Source organism: Passer montanus, unplaced genomic scaffold (genome assembly GCF_014805655.1).
Source record: "Passer montanus isolate IOZ18808 unplaced genomic scaffold, ASM1480565v1 scaffold10, whole genome shotgun sequence".
Classification (NCBI taxonomy): Eukaryota; Metazoa; Chordata; class Aves; order Passeriformes; family Passeridae; genus Passer; species Passer montanus.
In genome coordinates this window covers 34768143-34791447 of record NW_024356505.1, presented here as the reverse complement: position 1 = coordinate 34791447, position 23305 = coordinate 34768143, and the positions used below count along the sequence as shown (strand labels likewise).

At 39.0% G+C, this 23305-nt stretch overlaps 1 protein-coding gene across 1 annotated transcript in view; it reads right to left on the bottom strand.

Annotated features, from left to right (window-relative positions):
• The window catches only part of VIPR2 (vasoactive intestinal peptide receptor 2), a 46584-nt gene extending 23702 nt beyond the window's left edge, over window positions 1-22882 (bottom strand). Inside the window, exons 1-4 of the mRNA XM_039711663.1 lie at window positions 22631-22882; window positions 19734-19836; window positions 8220-8327; window positions 4315-4412 (exon numbers count right to left, since the gene is read on the bottom strand). Coding sequence (XP_039567597.1) covers window positions 4315-4412; window positions 8220-8327; window positions 19734-19836; window positions 22631-22681 — 360 coding nt within the window. The 5' untranslated portion in view covers window positions 22682-22882. The remainder of the gene's footprint in view (window positions 1-4314; window positions 4413-8219; window positions 8328-19733; window positions 19837-22630) is intronic.
• Window positions 22883-23305: the final 423 nt, after the last annotated feature.

Genomic DNA, 23305 nt, shown 5'->3' with positions numbered 1-23305 from the left:
GCCCTGGAGAGCCAGGCCCCTGCACCACAGCCTTTGGTTAGGCTGAGCTGAAAGATCACCCACCCCCGAGGCCTTCGCAGTCATATGTTGATTTCTCCCACCCCACTGGCCCTTCCCCTTTGCTCCACCCCTGCACCTGTACTCTATTGGTTCCCAAGTTTTGTCCCACCCCTCATTTTTCCCATATAAGCCCCTTTCTTCCCGGGCTCCTTGCAGTTTTTGGCCTTGGTTCCCTGGGTGGAGGGCTCTGCTCTTAGTGGAGACTATTACTCTGTGCGAAGCCAGATAAGGCTCCTGTATCTTTCTCTGTGTCTCCCAGAAGAAGCTGAAGCAGAACATTGCTCCCTGGGCTGAGAGGAGGACGTGCCTGTGCCCCTGATCCCTCCTTAGGACACTTCCTTAGGAAGGTCACAGCACACTTACCACCAGACCATCACAGCATATGACACTTCTACTACAGGCACAAACTGCACAGTATCAGCACATTTAACAGCCCAGAGGATCTTTTTCTCCATGAATTTCTCTTGGTATGACACTACACATTCAAATCACACAGCCTGAAACTTTTATATAGTGAAGCTTTTGTTTTATCTAATAAGGCCTGGGTCTAAGATCAGACAAAGCTGTGTTAACTGATTCAGTCATTGTTTTAAATAAAGTGGACACATTTTAGTGCTTTACATTCACCAGACATCTTCCTGTATATTAATAATGCTGACACAGAGTTTAATACCTTCTGACAACAGCAAGGACATGTCTCCAGCTTGTTCAGTCTAGGTAGAAGATGTCAAAGTATGTCAAGGAAAGACTACAGTGAGGCTTGTGTTTGGTTAACACACCTTGATGTGTGTTTCTAGCATGGTCAAATCAAGCTTGCTTTTTTTTCTGTTTGCATGTTGTACTGCCATGAGCTCCACAGAAATATAAAATGGGGAAAAAAAGATACATATCTGAATACCTAAGATGAACGTAAAACTTGATCTTCAAGGTTAGCAGTAACTAGTTTGCTTACAGAAAAATGTCTGGAAGCATATAATAAAGGTTTAGATTTACACTTTGATGCCATAACAACATACAAATATTTTGTTCAGATATTGTCATTGTTGCTCTTTAACCCCAGCAGCAACAAAACACCCCACTCCCCTCCCTCCTCCTGGGGGTGGGGAGGAGAACTGGGAAGAAGGGAAAACCTGGGTTGGGATAAGACAGGTGATACCCAATTCCATTGCTCAGCAGCCCCTGACTGATGCCCAGCCCATCCCTGAGCAGCAGCTGACAGCTCCCAGTCAACTCCTCCTGGTTTATATACTGGAGATGACATTCTGTGGTGGGGAATGTCCCTCTGGCCAGGTGGGGTCAGCTGTGCTGGCCGTGCTCCCTCCCAGCTCTTTGTGCACCTGCTCTCTGGCAGAGCCTGGGAAGCTGAGAAGTCCTTGACTTAGGCTAAGCACTACTTAGCAACAGCAAAACACCAGTATAATCAAATTATACCAAATAATCAACATTATTCTCACACCAAAATCAAAACACAGCCCTGTATCAGCTACTAAGAAGAAAATTAACTCTTTTCCAGCTGAAAAACTGGATAGTCATATTTACCAAACTTATCCCCCCAATCAAAACCAGCTGCTAGGAAGAAAATTAACTCTATCCCAGCTGAAAAACCAGGACAGTCATATTTATCAAACTTATCCCCCCAAAATAATGGCAAGAGTAGTAAAGAGCATTAAGATCTAACACAGAATAAACCAAGGGCACTTACAGTTAATTTCAAAATGTTAAGAAAATATTTTCTTTTTATAAAACCCACTAATATATCATTAAAATGAAATAAAATTGGAACATTTTAATTTGAACATTAAATCAATAGAAACTGTGGAAGCATGCAAGATCTTTCAGTAAGGAAATAAGAGGTGACATGTTTATGCTATTTTTAATAAGCTTCCTCATTTCAGTGCATTTTTAAGCATAGCAGCTTGGTACCTGTTAACAAATTATTCGGTATTTGCTCACAGATAATTTAAACCTTCTTTACAATTTTCAAAGCTACCCAAAATAAATGCATATTTGCAGAGAGATATATGCCTCTGTGTGTGCATTTACACATACAATATGTAAAATATGCACAGAAATAAACCCCCTTTAGATTAAAGATAAAAGAATGTGTCTTAAAATACAGAAAAATCCCAAAGGAATAAATACTTTGTTGGATCTATAGTAGAAATTTATTCAGCAGTGAAGATGTGGGCACCAAACTTACACCAAAGACAATTTCTACTCCTCTAGCATTGTCTTCAAAACAAAATCTAAAAAAGACCACTTAGGACTCACTCTAGGAAAAGTATTTTGCCACCTTCCCTAAAATATTAGTTAATGTAATCTTGAGGACAATCTCATATACTTCATACCCCATACTGCAGAGCGTATTGTTGTGTGACATTTTTATGCCCAGAACAGTCAGTATCCAAATGTTAGGACTTCATTTTTAGCTCTCAGAGTTGAAATATTAGATTTTAAAAAATCAACAAACTATACTGATTTATGATGAGTACAGGTTTTGGTTTGAGTGGCTACCATTGAGCACCAAGATCTGAATTCAAGAAAACATCTTCTGTGAAAACAAGTAGCTGGTGCAGAACCACAAATGCCTCCTGAAATCTCACTGCTACATGATTCTTGCATTTTTCTATTTTCTCTATGATTTATATTGTATGTAGGATATTATATTTATTGTATGTTTGCCAGTAGTTTTCCTGCTTTCCACATCCCTTTCCTGATTTTCACCCTCACACTTTTATTATTTGCTTTTTTTTCAAGGTTTTTTGCAAATGTTGCTGCTACCACAAATGCCTCCTGAAATCTCACTGCTACATGATTCTTGCATTTTTCTATTTTCTCAATTATTTATATTGTATGTATGACATTATATTGATTATGTGTTTGCCAATAATTTTCCAGTACCTGCTTTCCACATCCCTGTCTTTATTTTCATCCTCACACTTTTATTATTTGCTTTTATTCAAGGTTTTTGCAAATGTTGCTGCTATATCCTATTTCAAGTTGTCTAGGTTAATTCCTGCAAATATACTCAATTTGCATTTAATTCACCGTCTTCAAAGTACTAATGAATATGTCAAACAAGAACTGCTTTTCCATTATACTAGTTCATCTTCTAACTGTTTTTCACTACTTGAAATATTATATTTTGTTAATTTGAATTTTTATGTTTTGACCCATTTTCACACCACATGGAAATTCCTGAGTTGAGTGACAATGTTTAAAGTGTCTGTTTTAGCAGTAATACATGTGTGTTCCCAAGCTGTCTGATGACACAGATGTTTTAGAATTTGTCTTCAGAGAAGTTGGGAAAACAATATATTCTCTCAATTTTCTCTATTATAGATTTTCAACTACAGTAGTGGTTGGGCTTTTAAATACAGAAAGAAAATGCCAAAACATTCCTGGCTTAGCTGGAATATCAGTGGATCTCTGCAAGCCAGACAGAACTGATCTGCTATAGCTATTCCACACCTACTAAAATCCAGGGGAAAAAAACCAACTGGCCCTCATGAGAGGGCTTAATCCATTTTGGGTAACAAGCGTTTTACTAACACTATGAGCTCATCCTTGTAAACAAACTCTTGATCTGTTAGCCTCAGCAGGAAAACAGACAGAAAATACATAAAACATGATGGTAAAATCCCTTCCCTCAACAAAAAGAGATAGTGTCTGCAAAGTGAACATATTCAGTTTCCCATGCATAGTGCATTTAGGAGACCTCGATAGCTTTCTGGATAATTATTAGCACAATTTCAAGTCCAGTATAAATCTGCCAATAACTCCAATGATCTAAATCAATTCTATTTTACTTACAACTTTAACACGTAGCATCAACCAAGCGGTGCATGTAATATTAACAGATTATAACAGATTACTAGTATTAAGTTGTGAGATAACTTTTAAAAAATATCCTTTTGAAATAACAGACTTCTAGAAATAACACAATGCAAAACATATGGTGCACCAGCTGAGTAGCACTGCAATATTAGATATACAGATGCTTCACTGCAATTACCAACTGTTTATAGCCTTGAGTTTCAAACAGTTACTGAGTTCTACATTCCTGATTTTATCTCATTAGACAACTGCAATCCAAGCGTATTGCAACCAGTGCTATGAAAAGTTACTGCAGATTTTTATTAAATCTCATTTTTATTCAGTCTGAGTAAATTGGGATTTATTTAGAAGCAGAATATATCTGATAGCTGTACTGAACACCATCATCTAAATGCATAGAAAATGTATTTTCCCTACCTTATAATCGTCTTCGTAGTCATTATATCCACAAGTACTTAAGATGTCAGGAAATATATCCGACCATCCATTACTCGTACAATTTTTGCTAATGTTTCCTGTAAAGCAAAATTAGAGAGTTTAAATCAGAAAGATTCAAAACGCTCCTCATCAATGACTCCTTAAACAATCTAACTGTGTCATTAGCTGGTCACAACCTGCTCTTTTTCCTTTGTTTCCCAGGACTCAACCCAGCCATTTCCTTTCATGTGCTTTTCATTCATATTCCTTTGGCTTTTACTCTTGCTTGGAGTTGCCTTTGCACTACAGAAAACCAAAAGTAAACCCAAGACTTTTCCTTCGATATAGCAGCTGTTTCTGTTACACATCTGCAAAAGCCTAAACTGTTCTGCTGTTTTATTTAAAATACAGCCATACACTTCATACTCTGTAGTGGGCTATTTGTAAAGTAATTTGAAAGAAGAGTAATTTCAGTGAGAGGTGTTCTAACCTCCTTTTATTTAAAATACTCAGAAGGGAGCCATACACTTCATACTCTGTAGTGGGCTATTTGTAGGTAAAGTAATTTGAAAGAAGAGTAATTTCCGTGAGAGGTGTTCTAACCTCTTGTTTAAGGCTTTTGAGAAGCCAATACTGAAGAATCTACTGAAGAATTACAAAAGCTCTTAGTCATTAAGGTGATGATTTACTGCTACAGCAAATGTTGGTAAGTTTGGTAATGAAGTTTAAAGGACAAATTATGTCATAGACTGAAGAATGAGGTAAAGATGAATGCTGAATTTCACTCTTTGAATCAATATTGAAACAATGTAGTATAAGGAATGTACAGGACGTGTAGAAGTATGGCTGGAAAGGAATTTTGAAGATTTATTAATTTCAGAAAGTTTCTGTTTGGAGCTGACAGAAAAAGTTGACTCTTTCCGGAGACAAAGTCACACAGATGACATGGGGGCAACCCATGATATTACTTCTTAATCTAATTAAGCTGAATTAATTTTCAGGCAATATGGAACAACTTCAAAGGGGCAAAACAGAAAAGCCTGATATTGTAACTTACTCTTACAGTGCTAATTTGTATCTCACATTTCTTAGAGCAATTTCTATATCTACGATACTTGAAATCTATAATAATATACTGCCTTGGTTTGGAGTATACCACTGGTCTATATTTTTTCAAGTATCTGTGATACTTGAAACATATAATAATATACTGCCTTGGTTTGGAGTTTACCACTGGTCTGTAATTGACTCAAAGTTTCCAGGTTTTCACCACAGAAAAATAAATTCATATGCCATAGGTCGTGTTGGTCAAGAACAACCAAACTTGTTTATATACACTCCAAACTAAAGCTTTTGTGATCTTTATTTTGTTGATTGGTTACTGGAATTTCTTCTTTGTATAAAGTCTTCAGTGGAAAGTTGTAAATATCCAATAAGTGGTTCACCAGCCAACAACCAAATCTTTCCAGCTAGTAAAAAGGCCTTGACCTAAACCCACAGTCTCCTCAAACAACAAGACCACTTTTGCCATTTGGCATAGAAATGACATTTTTAAAAGAAAATGTAACCTATTTATACACTGTGAAGAGTCTTCCCTTTAACAGTACATCAAGATTCTCTGACCAGGCAGAGCAGAGGAATGTGTTAACAGAACCACAATTGCGTCAAAGCCAGTTTTGCAAGAAAAAACTCAATATACTCAAGACACTGAAGTATTTTCTACTTCAAATACTGCAATACCTTCTAACCTAAAGAGAGTTGGGCAATGTTCTATGGAAGGCAATGTTTATTTCTACACCATCTTTTCATGCAGTTAAGTATTTCAGATGCCAACCTTATTTAAAACCTTTAACTTGATACATACATTTGAATAAAAACTTTACAGAATAGCTTTCTGAGACTAATAATCTTGTAAAACACAGGAAAAAATTATAGGATAATATGGTTGCTTTTGCAGTAAAAACTCTTTTAATCAAAAGTTACTAATATTCAATACAGAATTAATCATGTGGTATGCTTAAACTATAACAGTGCATCACAGAAGAAATTTAGAGCCAGCTCTCCAAAAGTTCTAAAGATGAGAAGAAAACTACTTTTTTAAATTCACAATTTAAATGGAGAAATCCTTTAAGAAACTGATGGTATTTAAAAGCCTACTTGAGGTTTGGAACATTAGCATAAAAATAAGGTAGTCTAGATCATCTTGTAGTAGAATTTTAGCTCCTTTTAAACACTAAAAGCTAAAACATATATCTCACAAATCTGGCTAAATAAAAAGAGTGAAATTTCTTGTTTGAAGGTATTTTCATAATTTTCCACTGTAAGAATGAAGTTAATTTGTAATGTACTGTGTATGAATTAAATAAATTACATATGCCTGAGCATAATCAACTTATGAAAGTACCAAGATGCTTTGTTAGCTCTTAATTGAATCAACCATGCAAAATGTTTGTTGTCTTCCTTCTCTGAAATTTTAAAAAGACAAGGTCTAAAAAACACTCCTAATTGAACAGGAACCTCTAAAAATCAACCCTGTTAGTTCCACAAGCAGGAAGCAGACAGGTAGCTAGGAACAAAAGCTGGATCAGGGAAAATGATAGCAAACTATAAAATGAAGAAATATTTCAGTCTTGCTGACACCATGGTGAAGTGAGATAGGGTTGTAATGCACTGTGAAGGTTTCAGACTTAAATATTTATTGCAGTTGTTTTATAGTAAAATTAAAATGTTGTTGTAATATAACTAAAGTTTGTGAAATAAACTCCAGAGAGAGTGTGCATGCTCTAGCTTTTGGCAAATAGACAGAAGCAGTGTGATTTAATTCAGATTTTGAATTTTTGATATTTATTAGTTTTCCTTGTCTCATGACAACACTTTATTATCTTTGTTTGAGTAATTTGAAAACTTTTATAGATTTCACAACATTTAGCAACGATTACACATACTTTCCCCTTTACAAATTGTTTAGACTATCCATGATAAACTAATCAAGATTCACCAGTTCCAGGAATGAAAACCTTTGCTCATCTGTAGATTGTTTTGCTTATCTATTTTTTACTGGAACAAGACTTATTCAACAGCTTTGAGTCTAAAGGTATTTCAGTCATACCCCAAATTAGCCTGTAAGTAATATTGTTAAAGCCCTCCACAGAGAAACCAATCCCCCAAAAAAGAATTACATAACTGTGGTAAGTTTTTCATCTTTCGCCAGCTCTTCATGACAATGGTTTCCCACCTGAGCAATGGGAATAAGATTTTTCCAGCAGAATTTTGAGATACATGTGAAATACTCTTTGTGCATCATTTATTTTCAAATCATTTATTTTCAAAACCAGGGCAAAATATGATGTATTGACAAGATGGTGCAGAAGATGGGAGACTTAAACCCGTGAAATGTTTCAGCAGTCTGAGACACTGATGAGCTCTTTTCAAGTTCTATTAAAAAGCAGAATAAAAGGTTTCATAATAACTACCTTAAATTGCAATAGCAGTAATTTTTAGGTATTATCTGTTAATGTGAGCTCTTTATTCTCATGATGGCAAGGCAGAGCTCCCCTCCTGAGACACAGAGGGAACAACCTACATGTGGCCTGATGGCAACTGTTAGAGATGTCAGTCAGGCTCAGCTGCCTTAATAATTAACAAAATAGGTCAAAAAAGAGCAAGCAACGTCAGCAGCTTTGGTGCGTGTCACTGTATCAGAAATATACTTAGTATCTAACTCAAAGAACACCAAACAGAACACAAAGATGATAATTTGGTCTTTTCACGGTGTATCCTGAGCAGCTCTGACAATAATTTTTAATTTACAAAGAAAATTATACCCTCAAATAAACAATTTTTAGCACATTATGTTACAGAATACCAGAGAGAATCCAGTAAGAATACACCTTAAAACAAAATACCTGGTTTTCCAGAAAAAAGGCTGAATACTTTTGGACAAGGGACAGTGACAGTCTCTCCAATCTTTGCAGGACGCCAGCAGGTGATGTTATCCCAAACTCCAACACATCCTGAAACAAAACCAGCAATAAAGCCTTGAAAGCTGGGTTTACCTTATAAAGACCTGGTGAAAGGATTGGACAAGCAGTTCAAAAAATATTAGATCTTTCAGGAAAGCTGAAAAGATGATATTTTCACAAAAACTTTAAAGGAATCATAAGAGACTAATGATTAACCAGCCAATTTTGAGGTCAGTTAATACACTGTTTGCAAAATGTCTCATTAAAACAATGCCATTGTGATGTGAGGACGCTAAGAAAAAAGTAAGAAAGATTAAAAAGTAACTCCTGGGCATTGATATGGATTATTAAGAATTGCGAAATTTTGAGAATTCCCTAATCATAGTTAGAATGGAGTTTTCTATCAAGCAGATTGAATATTACAAAGAAATATGCAAGTAGGTCATTGGAGTCAGCACCACATATGATAGGAATGCATTTTCATTGAATAGTGTTTGGAACAATAGGCATGGACTTACAGAATAATCTCTCAAACTGAAAAAAAAGCATTATTTGAACAAATAATGCTTCTATGTATTGGTTTCAGGAAGGGCAGAGTGCCTTCATAGATGTATTTTATAGTGACAGTAAATGCTTTTTACAATTTGAAAGTAACTTGCCACAGCTTTGCCCGTGTTCATATGTGTCTCAAAGGCTGTATTTGTGAATGAGTGAAAATCTTCCTATAGCTGCTACAGGCATTTGGCTCAATCATGTCCTGTTTGAAGTGTCTGTTTATAATTCATATCTCCTAAGCTAAGCAAACAGCTATGAAAGTTGCTAACACAAGCCTTGCAAGGACAAAGAAGTAAGCAAATGTTACTCATATTATCCCAGTTCAATTTATTTAAAAAAAAAGAAATCGTGCAAAATTCTGGGCCTTTATGTCTTCAGATAAGGCAATTAAAAATTTTAGTTTGTAATTAATGTTAAAGACAGAAATCAAACTATTATCCCACTGATGTTATCTCCATAATATTATTAGCAGTATAAGGGACAGTTTGTTCCTTTCAGTAGAGAACATAAAACTTGGATTGGGAACTGCTCACAGCCATATTATTCTTCAGAATATTTATAGTATTAGCAATTCATTATTAATTTATTTTGTGCTAGTGAGATCATGCCCAAAATCAAGCCACATGAGTTAAATGAAACTTGAAAAGGAATATTTAGAAGTTCTATATTTGTATAAAAACTTTTTAGTGCAGTTAAACTTGGACAGCTTGTGTTGACTTAAAATATGCAGCATCCTGCTTTCAAAGTTTAAGTTACTTTCAAAGCACACGTAAACTCGGGAACCAAAGAATGTGTAACAGGACCAGCAGCTGGATTTGTCCCAGGGTTATGTCCTAGCTGCAGCATGAAGGAAAGCCAGAGCCACAGTGTTCCCATGGGCCTTGCTTTCCTTTGGAAACATCCACCCAAGTGTGATAGCTGTGAGGGAGCCTTGTGGCACAAGAACAAGGTCTGGAGATGATAAATGAAGATGAGAGGAGGATTGTGGGGGAAATTCTGCATTTGATCACCAATTCCACAGGGTCCTCTTTATGCAGTTTCCCAAGGAAGTGCAATTCTCCAGAGGATTCACTTGCTTATGGGGATTGGGTCTTTCTTCACTCCTCTTGGGATTGTACAGTTCTAAATGCAGCATCTGTTCTATATTCAGAAAGATTATGCCAAAAATAAGGGATTACTAAAGGGAACACTTGACAAAGTTTATCTCTATGAGTAGATAACGTAATGACTTATCCTCCACTGCCCTGTGTGCTGCATCAGCCTCTCTTGGCATTACCAACAGTATCCCTGAGAGATCTCTGCTGGTGGCTTGGCCATCTGTACACAATTTCAGAGGTTTACACTGAGCTGGTCACCTTCAGAGCCTTTGAAATGGAATTTCAACATGCTTATGTCCTTCCTGAGCTGCAGTTCTGGGTCAAAATCAAGTCCAAATCTCTATGATGCAGCACCAGAGCTTACGCAAAGTAAAAGAATGTTTACCTGAACCAATTCAGGTCATGCTTCCTCCCCAGTTGATTTTAAGCCAAAACCAACATCAATAACATGACATACAAGTAATCAGAAAGACAAAGAAACTATTTTCTTCATCTGCCAGCACTCAGAACTACAATGACAAAATGAAACTCTTTTGGCTTTGATTGATGGACTCCCTGAGCCAGCATAAACAAGCCCTGGAGTACACAAGAATAATTATCATCTTGTAAGACCTCAGACATTTTTATTTCAACCCCATTTCCACTAACAGTGAGAGCTGAGATGAGTCATGAAGTTCTTCATGCACACCCATGGAAGCTGATGACTTTCTCAAATTCTCCCTTTTGTTTAATCCGCTCTCTGTAAAATGGTGGGTTTGTTACAGTAATCTGCAAACAGCTCAGAGGACTTTGTAAATTTTTTCTATGCTACTGTACATTGACTGGGCCAAGGTTTTGCCAAACAGGCAGCTGAACAACATGGACTTCAGAGCTCCATTGCTGTGTTATCCACAGAAAACACTTGAAAATCTTATTCAAGCCTCAATTGCATGAAATACTATATAGAAAATTTGAAGTTCAAGTCCTAGTCCTACCAAAATTAATCAACACAATTTGTATCAAATCTCAAAGCTTGCTGGAAGGAACTCACTACACAAGTTTTTGATGTTCAAAACATCAAAAGTCACTAATGGTTTCTGGTATATGGTTTTTTCCTTTATTTTTCCTCAGTATTTTAGGACTTTACAAGCATCTGTGGCCCAGGAGAGAATGGTAGTGTTTCAGATTCCTCAAATCAAATGGATGAAGTGACACCAAAGATGTATTTCCTGCATGTTGACTACATTCAAGTACATCACAAATTATGTGAGTGAAACTGAAGTGGCTGTCACCAGAACTCCAAGAATATTATGCCTCAATTTATGATTATCTACAGGCTTATTGATAATGGTACAGGACATCTGAGAAAAGTGCTGAAATGTCCTGGAGGCATTTCTAGTCACTGAATGACTACAGTGGGCATCTGAATCTAGTCTGGTTGCTGAAATGGTATTAATTACTGGTGTAATTACTGCTGGAATTACAACTAAACAGCAATGCATCTTCTGGACTTTCAAATCACACCTTTCCTCATTGTCCCCTTCTTCCAATTACTACAGATTTTTAACAATATTGCATTCATTTATCTTCTTTTTCTCTTAGGAAAACATACCCTTATGCAGAGGTGGGATACAGTTAATTTGACTTCATCTTAAAACAACTGAAATTAGGCCAAGTTAATTGGTCCCAACAACTGCCTGTTTCCAGTGACCACAACACAGCCTATGCTGCTTTAAATACCACGTTGGGAAGTGAAAGTGTGGTAAATGTTTCTGTTTCTCTACATAGAATATCTAACTTGGTCAAACTTAGCATTCTCCTCTCAACTCACTCTCTACAACTCTCTGTCCAGCCATTTATTTATTCAGCATTAGGATTTCTGGACTGTCCTCCATCAGTGCATCACTCATAAAATCATTAACTGAAGTCTCAATTTCTGGAAATTTTACCCATCACTCACATATATAGGCCTGCTTCCTACTGTCTCTGAAGGATATTGATCAGGTCAGATAAAAATATTCATACTTTTAGGTTTAAATAAGGTCTTACATTTTAGTTCTGGTAACATGATTCTTTCTATAGCTCACTTTCTATTTATTTCTGTAGCTCTCTTTTAAGGTAAAACTTTAATTGCTCCAATGTTTATTTCATACAATGTCTATAATTTTATTTATACTATTTTTTAAGTATTCTAAGTACCCAGATATACTTTAATGTACATATTTTTTCTTTTATGCTCATTACTGGACTTAGTCTCTATGCACTGTGCTTCAATAAATTCTCAAGCACTGAGTGTTTTTTTCTTTCACTTTGATATACACACATAAAAAGTCAGTCCAGCTTAGATCTGTGTTAGCTCTTCAACTTTTTCTGCATGTCCAGTATTAATTCTTTACCTTTTTATTTAGCTACTGGGCTGATTCTAGCTGAGATAATTTTCTTCACAGTTGCTAATATAGGGCTGTGTTTTGGATTTGTGCTGAACAGTTGGTTTTTGCCTTTCCTATTAAATTGTCATTTTCTCAATGCAACAGTTTTCCAGCTTTTACCTTCCCAATTCTCTCCCCACTCCTGCTGGTGGGAGTGAGTGAGTGTCTGTGTGGGGCTGGGTTGATCTCTGGGTTTAAGCCATTAACACCTGTCAACAAAACCAGCAAGGGCAAAAAGAAAAAAGGTTCTTCATCCCTGAGTCTGTGATGTCTGGAAGAACACTCCTGCAGCCTGCATAGAACAATCCCTTTCAGTCTCTTCACTTGCACCATTTATTTCGCTGATGTGTCATTCGCAGAATATCCAAGGAAACAGCCAAACTTCCCTGAAAAACTTTGCCCAGTGACTTGCCCAAAATCTCTTCTCCTGTTCCTCCAGAGGACACTGCACATGCTATTGTTAGCTAGTTTCAATGAGATCACTTACTTTATTTGAATGTTTGGTCTTCAAAGCTTGTCATGCATTTGCAGATAGTTCATCATTAAAGGAAACATAACAGACTATAAACTACATTTTGTTTCTCATTTTCTTCAGCTTACATAAGTGCTGCCACCCCATTCATCATCCCGCTTTTTGAGATCCAGTGTTTCAGCAACAACTTCTCTCACCTACGTGTGCTTCTTTGTCTATAAAAACATAAAATACTAGGGCTTGTGCTGGAAAATTTTTTTTATAGACACATTTTATAAATATATAACCGCTAGGTGGCACTTTGTATTTGGATTTAAAAACTGTCACTTCCAAGAGAGGTTTAGCATTTTTCAAAACTGTCTAGGCGTGCATAAAACATGAAAAAACAACAGAGTGCTTTGAAAATGAGTCAGAAAGTCGACAGCTAGCCTAGGGTTTATTTTTCAGTGTTTTGATTTTTGTAGTTAACTTGGCAGAGCAGGACCCATCTCACCTCTTATGGGCAATGATTTCTAGTCTGCAGGTCTGTGTGCCACAGCATGGAACTTGGGTCGCATGGGAATTATGAACATATATGGACTGACATTCCTTCTGCATTTTCACACAAGTGATAAAAAATAAGTGCAAAAGAGGTGCTGCACAAGCTGGGAGCAAAGCAGAACTGCTTAGAGTGGGAATAGGAATGAGACAGTCCCCAAAAAGGCTGCCAGACTGAGGGTATTGCCCACCTGCTTTTGTCAGGGCTCTGAGAGCACCAACAGGCTGTGATGGCCCTGCCTTCATCCTCCTCAGAGCCTGAGCCTTCCTCTCCCCTGCCCTGCCCTGTGGCCCTGCCCAGCCATCCCAGGGCTCTGCCCAGCCCTGGCACCCTGTGCTGGGCCCTGACCCCGCTCTGCAGGCTGGTGTCCCTGTCCCAGGGAGGTGACACCTGACCAAGACAGGCTGCCTTGACATGGGGGAAGGACCTGGCAGACCCTGCCTGCCCAAAGCCCCTCTGCGTGGAGCTGCCTGCCTGCAGCCCTGTGACAGTACAAGACTGCCTGCAATGGGCTCTAGGAGCAGCTCAAATGACTCACAAACATGGAGGAAATGCCAATGGAAAAACTTTTGATTTCCAGTCAACAAACACTACTCATAGACAGCAAACAGAAATTTGGAATTCTGCAGTGTACATCAGATTTAACTAGTTTAAACAGAATTATGAAACCAAAAGAGTTTATCTCATATTAACCTAAAATATTTGCAGTTCATAGGTTCTTCAAAAGCCAGTTCTAATACCAGGAATGGCAAAAATACTGTTTCAAAAATTTCTAAGGGATTTCTGGATTTTCATGAAATTAAACAAACCAGAAGAAATGTCTTGTTTCTAAAATATTTGCAGTTCACAGGTTCTTCAAAAGCCAGTTCTAATACCAGGAATGGCAAAAATACTGTTTCAAAAATTTCTAAGGGATTCTGGATTTTCATGAAATTAAACACACCAGAAGAAAAGTCTTGTTTCCCTTCTGAAGAACAATTTCCCTTTGGAGAATCAAAAATCTATTGGCCAGTTTTACACTTAATGTAATTTACATATTTTTAGGGTTCTGTTAGGGTTCTGTGGGGAAATACAGAAGTTACCAGCTAAAACTTTGAAAAAATTCTGCTCAAAAAAGAAAACAAACTTTCACCCAAATTTTCCAGGTAAATCCTGCTTTCCAGTTACTCAAAATGTCCTGTGAAGACAAGAGCATTTATTTTTGAGTGACTGAACAGCATGCTAATTTTACCATAAGAACATTATTTTCTATTCTTATGCAAATATATTAATGTGTGTATAGTCAAAGCTGTAAGAGGTACCTTCATCTTTCTGTCGCCCCAATTCTGACATGATACTGTACATTCTTGAAAATTACAATTAAAAATCAATCTCTTGTTCATATAAACCCCACCACAAAATATTAGAAGTCTCTATTAAGAAGTTGGACCATATATTTCTGCTAATATGTATTATGTCTAACCTATGTGCTATTTGTTGCATTAGCTGAAGTTTTTTCAGTGTTTTGGTACCCAAAATTCCTTCCTTGTGGTATTTCAGCTTTGGATGTCATGGATAACAGACTGCCATGGTCACAGCTGTCTTTATCAGGACTGAAGTGCAAGACTATGCTGGACAGTATTTTCTTCAGAATCTTCTGGAAAACACAATAAATTCATTTATGGATGTGCAGTTTCCTTCTTCAGGGCTGCAAATGCCATCTATTAATGTCTACTACTCAATTTCTATTTACATTTTGGGTAGAGCAGAAATTTCATGTCTTCAAAATAATTTTGGGCACCTGGTACTTCTTGTCTGTCCTAAAGTGTTTGTTATTGTCACTCTTTGTATTTTACTATGTGAGATTTTTGAATGAGGCTAATCAGGATGTTTTCTTGGTCTTCACCATTTTATTTACAGTTAGTTACTTTCCAGTAGGCAACTCATTTCATTCAAGGCTCTTTCTCACCTTTCTCACCCAGCCTCCTTAAAAGACAGAGAGGTCTGCTGCTCTTCTGCCCTCAAGTGTTTAAGTACAGGTTCCACAAAGGCCAGACATTGTCAATACCGTAAGGGTCAGTTTTATGTGGTGTCATTAATGATGACACTACAATCAGTGAAAGCCAAAACATTAAAATATCCAAAGCAGCCCCTTTAGTTTCTTTCATTTAAAAAAAAAAAGTGTGAACTAAAAAGTAGCGAGATATCTGTACTACACCTGGAAAAGCAGCAGCACAGAGATTTAAGAAAGTTAAAGTTGTGCTTCCAAGAGTTACTGGTGCTGCATGAAAGAAGTTCCATGGCCCCACCATCTCATTTAATTCTACTTTGAATGCTGCCTCAGAGGACTGCCAGCACCACTGCAGTCTGAAGTACTGACTCATTTTACAGAGAAAACAGTTTCAAAACAAAATAAAACCTGATGCAAGACCTTGATGAGACAGGGAGCATAATAAAGGGGGAACCTTGAGGAGATTCCTTTTCATGTGGCAAAAGAAAGGCCTCATCTGGCTTTGTGTCAGTCTCCTATTTACTAACATGGAGGATGGAGGGATCACGTTGGTGTAGCTCTAGAGAGAGGTGTGTGTATTACACACAAAGGTGTGGGGGTGTGTGTAAATGCAAAATATGCACTTTTCTTCCTGGAAAAACAACCTTAACAGGTAAGCTAGTCAGATAGATTTATCTTCTGGGCAGTGTGCCATGGGTCTGACATTTGAATATACATCCCACTGTTCTCAACAGCTCTGTTCCATCCACGAGATCATGAGCTCGGTGCTGGAATCACTGAGGAAAATTCTATTGACAGTGCAATTCAGGAGATTGGATTAAACAGCAATATTGGTCCTTCTTGCTTTAAACTTAAGAATAACTAAGAGCATAATTTTGGTGTCTTGTCTCTTTTAATTTCCTATTAGAAGCTGCATTATGAAGCTTCTCTTTGAGAGATTTATGAAATTTTTCCAAAGCCATTTTTCTTTTTGTCTGCATCCCTTTCTCAATGTTAAAAAGCGATATCTAAAATTAAAAATGTTGTCTGACATGTGGGTCTCACAAAAACATGTTTCAGAAATCAAAATCCAAAAAGACACACTTAACTGTGCAGCCACTCTGTTCAAGATGAATCAAAAGTCCCTAAACTTCATTATTTTCATAATGAAATCTTTTTCAGAACTTTTTGTTGTAGAACCCTGTTAAAAACTCCTGAGTTTTAACATTTTTGACCATAAGATTTCATTTTTTCACTTGAAGATGAAGAGAAATGAGCCAGTTACTTCATAGGGAAAAATTCTAAAAACTCAATAAAGGCAGAAATTTGCAAAAGGACAATTTTTATGTATTTTCAATCACTTTTCTTGGGAACTTCCTTTTTTTTTTTTTTTTTCCCATCTAGATCTCAAAATCTGTAGCTATTATGAGTTAGTTAGAACTCAACTCGTCTGTCCTTCAAAAATAATGTACCCAAAGATAGAAGAACCTCTCCTAGGCTTCCAGCTAGGGTGCATCCATATCTCAGGGGCCAAATTATAGGAGGAAAGAAGGCAACAAATGTGGATAGAAGCTAATGCAGTCTTCATAAAATAAACAACCAGATATTCTAAAGAGCACTGCAGGGAAGAAAGCACTGCCACAGGTCTTTGGAGAGTGACTTCTCTCCTAAATGGAGTGTAATGCTGTCCACTAATGGAAAAGTATGTGCTAATGCCTGAAAATCCCCCAAAGGGTGCAAAGCAAGAGGTTCGGGTGTCTCACAGTTTGGCATTGGCAAATGAGCAGAATTTAGACCAACTGGGTCCCTTGGTTTTAGCTTATCCTTAGCATTGGTCAAATGATGCTTACACTGTCTTTAAACAATGTTTCTTTGCAAAACATGCTACTGTTTTATTAAGACATGAAGTAAACAAGTACTTCATATGCTTCATAGCCAGTGATTTTAGGTGCCGTGCAAAAATCACTCAGCAAAATTCTTCAGCCCATGTCTTGAGATAGCTCAGGTGTAAAATCATTTTATCATGTCAAAGAAAACCCAATAGCCTTTTAATTGTTTCCTTTTTACCTCCCAACTGGGAGCTGAGAAGATAAGATATTTAATATATAATTGTCATCTAGTTCAAAGAAGAAACGACTTGTCCTGCACAATTTGGATCCTCCAGAATTCAGAAGCTGTGCACGCCAGCCAAATTCTGGACCATGTGACATAGAGGTGCAAAGGTTTCCCAGGTGCCAATAAATTAATGAAAAGATTCCCACTGGTTTTGATAATGGAGGTCCAAGCCTTCTGTGGAAAATCTCAGGGAACCCTTATTTTCAAGATCAAGACAGTTCCTTCACAAGATTTTTATTAACAGCTTTTGTAAGTCAGATTGCACATACATAGAGAAGTATGGGAAGGGCTGTATAACCACCTTTCCCATTCAGGAAAAAGTGAAATAGCATTTGGGAATTTATTGTAAAGAATTATGTTTCAAATGTATTACAAGTTACACATGGAACTACAATTTGGACTAGCTCCAGCTTGTCAATTTTCTTTAGTAATTCTACTTTATCAGCAGTCAGAGTATTACTGTTCAAAAGAGTCCTTACTTCTTTGTATGATTACAGAGAGCTTACTAGGAAAATAAGTACACTCAGAGAATGTCTATTTTTGTAAATGTAAATGCATATATTTAACATAGGCTATTCTCTGGAGGTGCTTGGTGAGGGTACCTGTAACAGAAAGCATAGAACAAAATCTCCTGTAATATTGAACATGCAGTTTTCATAAAGCAGGGGCTTTATTCCAGACATTCAAAAAAATGTCTAAGTCCTTTCACTGCTGTTCTGCCACTGTCTGCAGGGTGGAATCAACACCATCAGACATCCTGTGTCCTTCCAAGACACAAGTCTTCTTTCACAGCAGTTTGCCTTCAGAAGGCACCCATTTCCCAGTGAAAAGAGGCTAGGAAGAAAATACTGGCAGCAAACTTCTTTCTTGCCCTAGGGAAGCCAAAATAAAACTGGTGTGCATCACAAAGATACCCTTGGAGCAGTGCAGCATCTGGATCACAAAAGTGTATTTTGAGGAAAGCTCGACTTTCAAAGCCATGTAACAGCTAACAGGGAATTTACTGGTTCATGATTTAATTCATTAAGCTGGCCTACTAATTATTTCTCCATCTGGCTTCGCACTAGTATTATTTATGTAACAGCCATCTTTCTTCACCACTCATATATAAATAAAAGCCTTAAATCTAGATTAATTGTTCCAGTAAGATTTTGCATTTTTAAAATTACTGATCTTGATTAATAAAATGGAGAAATTATAATAAAATACAAACTGTTGATGATCCTTTGAATTTTTTTAATACAAATTAGTATTAGAATATGCACTAAGAGAGTTACACATTTAAATTGAGCAGAGGTGGAAAAAGCATCATAAGTTGAGACTCATGTTTATGCTCAAAGAGCACTGCAGATGGCAGGTCTCTGAGGTCCCATAGTCATCATCAGAGTGTATTCAAAACAAAATGAACACAAAAAGCCCAAATAAACCATGTATTGACAATCTAAATTTATCTGTCACCTTTTTATTCCGCTTGCTGAACAAGTGGCTTTACCAGCAGCTTCAACTTACAAGAAAACTGTTATTTTTCCATTAATGTTTTTTCTCCTCCCATGAGAATGTAGAAAGGAAATCTAATAAAATCTAAAAAAAACCAAAACAAAACAAAACAAAAAAAAACAAACAAAAAAAAACCCGAAAAAACACACCCCAACAAAACACCCAAACCAAACAACCCCCAAGCCCAAAAACCAAACAAAACTCTACATCTAGTATTCTTCTTCCTTCTACTAAATTTCCGTTTGCTCTATCACTAGCTATATATTTATCTTGCTATGCAGAAAGAAAATGAAAACAATAATGTTACAGAGAGAGTTGGAGTTTTGGGCATAACACGACTGCCTGGTTTTCCCTTTGCACTGCTCCATGGTCCTCTAGGTGTGAATCTGGTCTTCAGTCTGAAACACTGTCCACTTGGGAAACCCAGAGATCTTTCCTGCCACTAGCACTTTATTCTCAGCCACAGCTAGGGAGAGATGCCTGGACCCAAGGATTTCAGCTTTCCCTCAGATTTTCTCTTCCTGCTGGTGCTGTCATCACAGCTGCTCTGCCAGTCAGAAAATGCTACAACAACATCTCAGCACACGAGAACATGCGTGCTCCCAGCTGGTGTCCCAGCCAGGGCGTTCTTAGCACCTGCACAATTTGCTGCAGTAGTGCATTTAATCCAAAATTCCACAAATTCTAAAAACTGTAAAATCCCAAGCACAGTTCAGGCAACTACAGGAACTGCAATCACAACAGTAAAGAAGGTAAGAGACAAAATCTTCAATACTCCAGTTATCTCTACATTACAGTTTTCTTACCCTTGTAGTCCACTGGCTTTGTATTCTTTAGAAGTTCCATGCACCTGGTTTCCTCCTTGTGAATTTCCAGCTGAAATCTGCATTCTGGATGGACACCATTCACCTGTGTCAAATTAACAAATTAACAAATGTCTTGAAACTAGAATGAAAACGCTTCATGAAGAATGGAACTACCAACAATGAAAGCCACAACTTTAACTGGCACAGGTTTCACCCAAGCACGTGCTAGACACACTCAATTCCCATTTTAGCTTCTCACACATTGACTTTTCAGAACAAAATGTTGAAATACTCTACTGGATGCTTCCTGTAGCATTCATTCAGCTTTCTAGTGCATTCATCAATATTGTGCTACCAAGATCTTTTTCTCCAGGAAAACTCTGAGCTGAAACCGTCAAAGGAGAGTAGATTCATTTGCTCTTTTCCCCTTTTATAGTAAGTTAGGAAGCTGAAAGTTTAGTACAAATCACAGAACATGAAAATTGATCAAATTTCATTCTCTTTGACTTGGTAGATTCTGCTTTCCTTCCCTTTTCCACCATGTATATTTTATCTCCTGAAGGCCCCAGACCATGATTATTTGATTCAAGCAAATGCTACACAGGAAGAAAACCCCACTATGTAAAAACTAAAGCACTAATGCCTTTACTGGTTCAAAGCCCTACCCTCGGTTCTTTGGTTTTCAGAAAAGTTTATGTATGTCCACAGGAAGAGACAGGAATGCAGCAGTACTGGAGAGAGAAACAAGACCCTGGAAAGTTGTGCTGGGGTCAGCTCAATTCAGAGAGGCAGTCAGAGCCTCACAGAGAAACACACGGAGTCTGAAAGAGACTGCATGGGAGAAATTACTGCAGGAGATGGCAAATGGAAAAGCTGGAAACATCAATGGAGCTGATGGGACAGTTTGATTAGCTCAAATGAAATCACATCTTAATAAAATAAAATGAGTACTTCAGTCATCCTTACACCTCACGCTTGTGGTTACCAAGAAAAAGGTGGTCTCTCTCCAAGTGTCTGTCTTTTCTTTCACATCTTTTAGGAGATGTTTAATAACACAATCTGGTAATGATCTCTGATGCATGACACAGCAATTTTTAAAAAATATTAACAATTAATTAAGTTGTGATTCTGGGCCCAGAACATCAGATCCAGAGTTAGGACTGAGAACCTTGTGATGCTGCAGTCTCTTTGTGGACAAACCACTTGCACAGCTTTTAAAAATACAGCACAAGAGCCATAAGCATAACAGCAGGGGCTGTTATGCAAACTCACACAAATCTGTCTCTTCTCCAAATGTCTCATTTCACAACATCAGAACCTGACTTCCTTTTCCATGTCTTTTCTCGAAGTTGAGTATTGGAATTACATGTTTCAAGTGCAGAATTCTTTTTCTTTCAGAGATACATATTTAACATATATTAGGATTTCTAGAATTTGTAATTCAAAGTACAGCATTATACTGAAAATTTTGGTATGTATAATCTTTTTTCGCAGACAGTGGCCATGTAAAATAAAAGTCCCATGTATACATAATATTTTTTAATAGCACTTTCCTTTCACAAAACTTATTTTGGGCTACTTTTCATTTCCAAGTGCTAACATTCCGTAACTTGACAGTGGTTTTCTTACTCACCAAGAACTCTTACAATTACTGGGTCTTGGAAAGGAAGGTTCAGTAAACAAAAATGTTAAATAAATGAAGGATAAATCAAACTAGCTACTAGCTAAACTAGCTAAATTAAGAAGCCTACTGAATTAACAACTTCACTTTCTGGTACCTCCAAAATATCAGTGATTAATAGTAAAGTTTTGTTTAAAAATTTATTACCCAAAGGTAGCATATTGCTTTTCACAGCTGGGCTACATGCTAAACTGTACTGTACTATGTTCTAATGCATCCAGTTCATTCAGACAGACTTCACAAAGCTAAAGAGATTTAGGGTTCCAGACTTTGTGGCTCTGACCACCTCCCGAAACACATCAAGATTTTGAGGGCACTCACCACTTTTTAGGACTTGTGCTCATGCATCTTTCCCTCTGCTTAACCAACGGTGGGTTATCCTTCATCACCAATGAATACAAACCGCATGTAAAGGCGCACACCGAGCTGGAAACCCAACTCAGCAGTATCTCTGCATTTTAACAATTTCTAAAGCACCTAGACCAGCAATTTGATGAATAAACATTTCCTCTGACAAGCAGCTTGCACTCACCTTCAGTATGGTTTCCCGACTTTCAGTGTTACACAGTAACAAAAAATTTAAAAGGCTTAAAATTTTTTCTTTGTGTGTATCATATTTCCATCAATATAACTGACTTTTACTTAAGAAACGCGTGAAAATATACAGATCATAAAAGCAGTCTCCCTAAAGAAGACTTCAATATTCTGACTACTCGTACATCGCAATCCCATTGTACATATTACAGAGCAGTTGTGGATGTGAAGCTTTTCCCCACGATGACGGGCAGCGGCTTCTGGACCGCTCGGTGAAAACTCTTCACTTCTCAAACCAGCGGTGTCCACGGGCTACGGGGGAAACTGCGGGGCTCAAGCGGCAGCTCCGCGGGGATGGGACGGTGCCGGGCGGAGCGGAGCTCCCGGGGATGCGGCGGGGAGCGCCGGGGGAGCGCCCGGGGTCCGGCCGGGGGCTGCGCGCCCGCTCCCCTCGCCCTCCCCGCCCGGGGACAGCGGCGGGAGGCAGCGCCGTCCCGGAGCGTGTGCTCAGGGGCCTCCGCACCTGCCGCGCCGAGCCCCCGCCCCGGGGCTGCGGAACAGCGCGGGGGCTCCGCTCCGGCTGCTCCGGTGAGCGCCGTGCGGGCAGCCCGGCCCGGAGCGCAGCGAGAGCTCCCTCACAGATCGCAGCGGGCGCTCCCTCACAGATCACGGCGGGACTTACCCGGGGCAGGCTCCAGCAGAGCGAGAGCAGCAGGATCGGCAGCGCCCTCATGCCCAGCGAGTGCCCGTGCGAAGGCGCTCCGCGGGCCCCGTTGGAAGGCGGGGAGCGGGGTCCGGGTCCCGCCCGGCACCATAGGGCCCGGGGCCGCTGCCCGCTCCGCACCTGCCCCGCTCCGGCGCCGCAGCTCCCGGCCCGACCGCGGCCGTGCCCGCCGCCGCTCTGCGCGGAGCTCCTCCTCTAGCCCCCGGCTCCTGCCCGCCCGCCCGTGTCTCCCCAGCCCCTCTCCTCGCCTTCCTTTTCTCCTCCTCCCTCTCGCTGCCGCCGGCGCTCCCCCCACAAGAGGTGCGAATCCGTGCCCCGAGCCGGGACGCCCCCCGCCCATGGCTGCGCCCGCAGGTGCCCACCGCCACCCCGGGCTGCTGCCGGGCACTGGATGCTGCTTACCCCTCGCTGCCCGCTCCCAGGTGCCGGAGAGCCCCCGCTTCCCGTGATTCACTCCCAGGGAGCCTGGGTGCCCGTCCCGGCAGCGCATCGGTGCCCGCCCCGGGTGCCTTTTACCGGGGAAAGCAGTAAGATCATCGAACACAGACCCCTCAAGCCAGGCACGCACGAAAAACACTGAGGGGTGAGTGAAGTGATCCCTGGCAGGGTCCGTTTTCACCGCTGTGTAGAGCA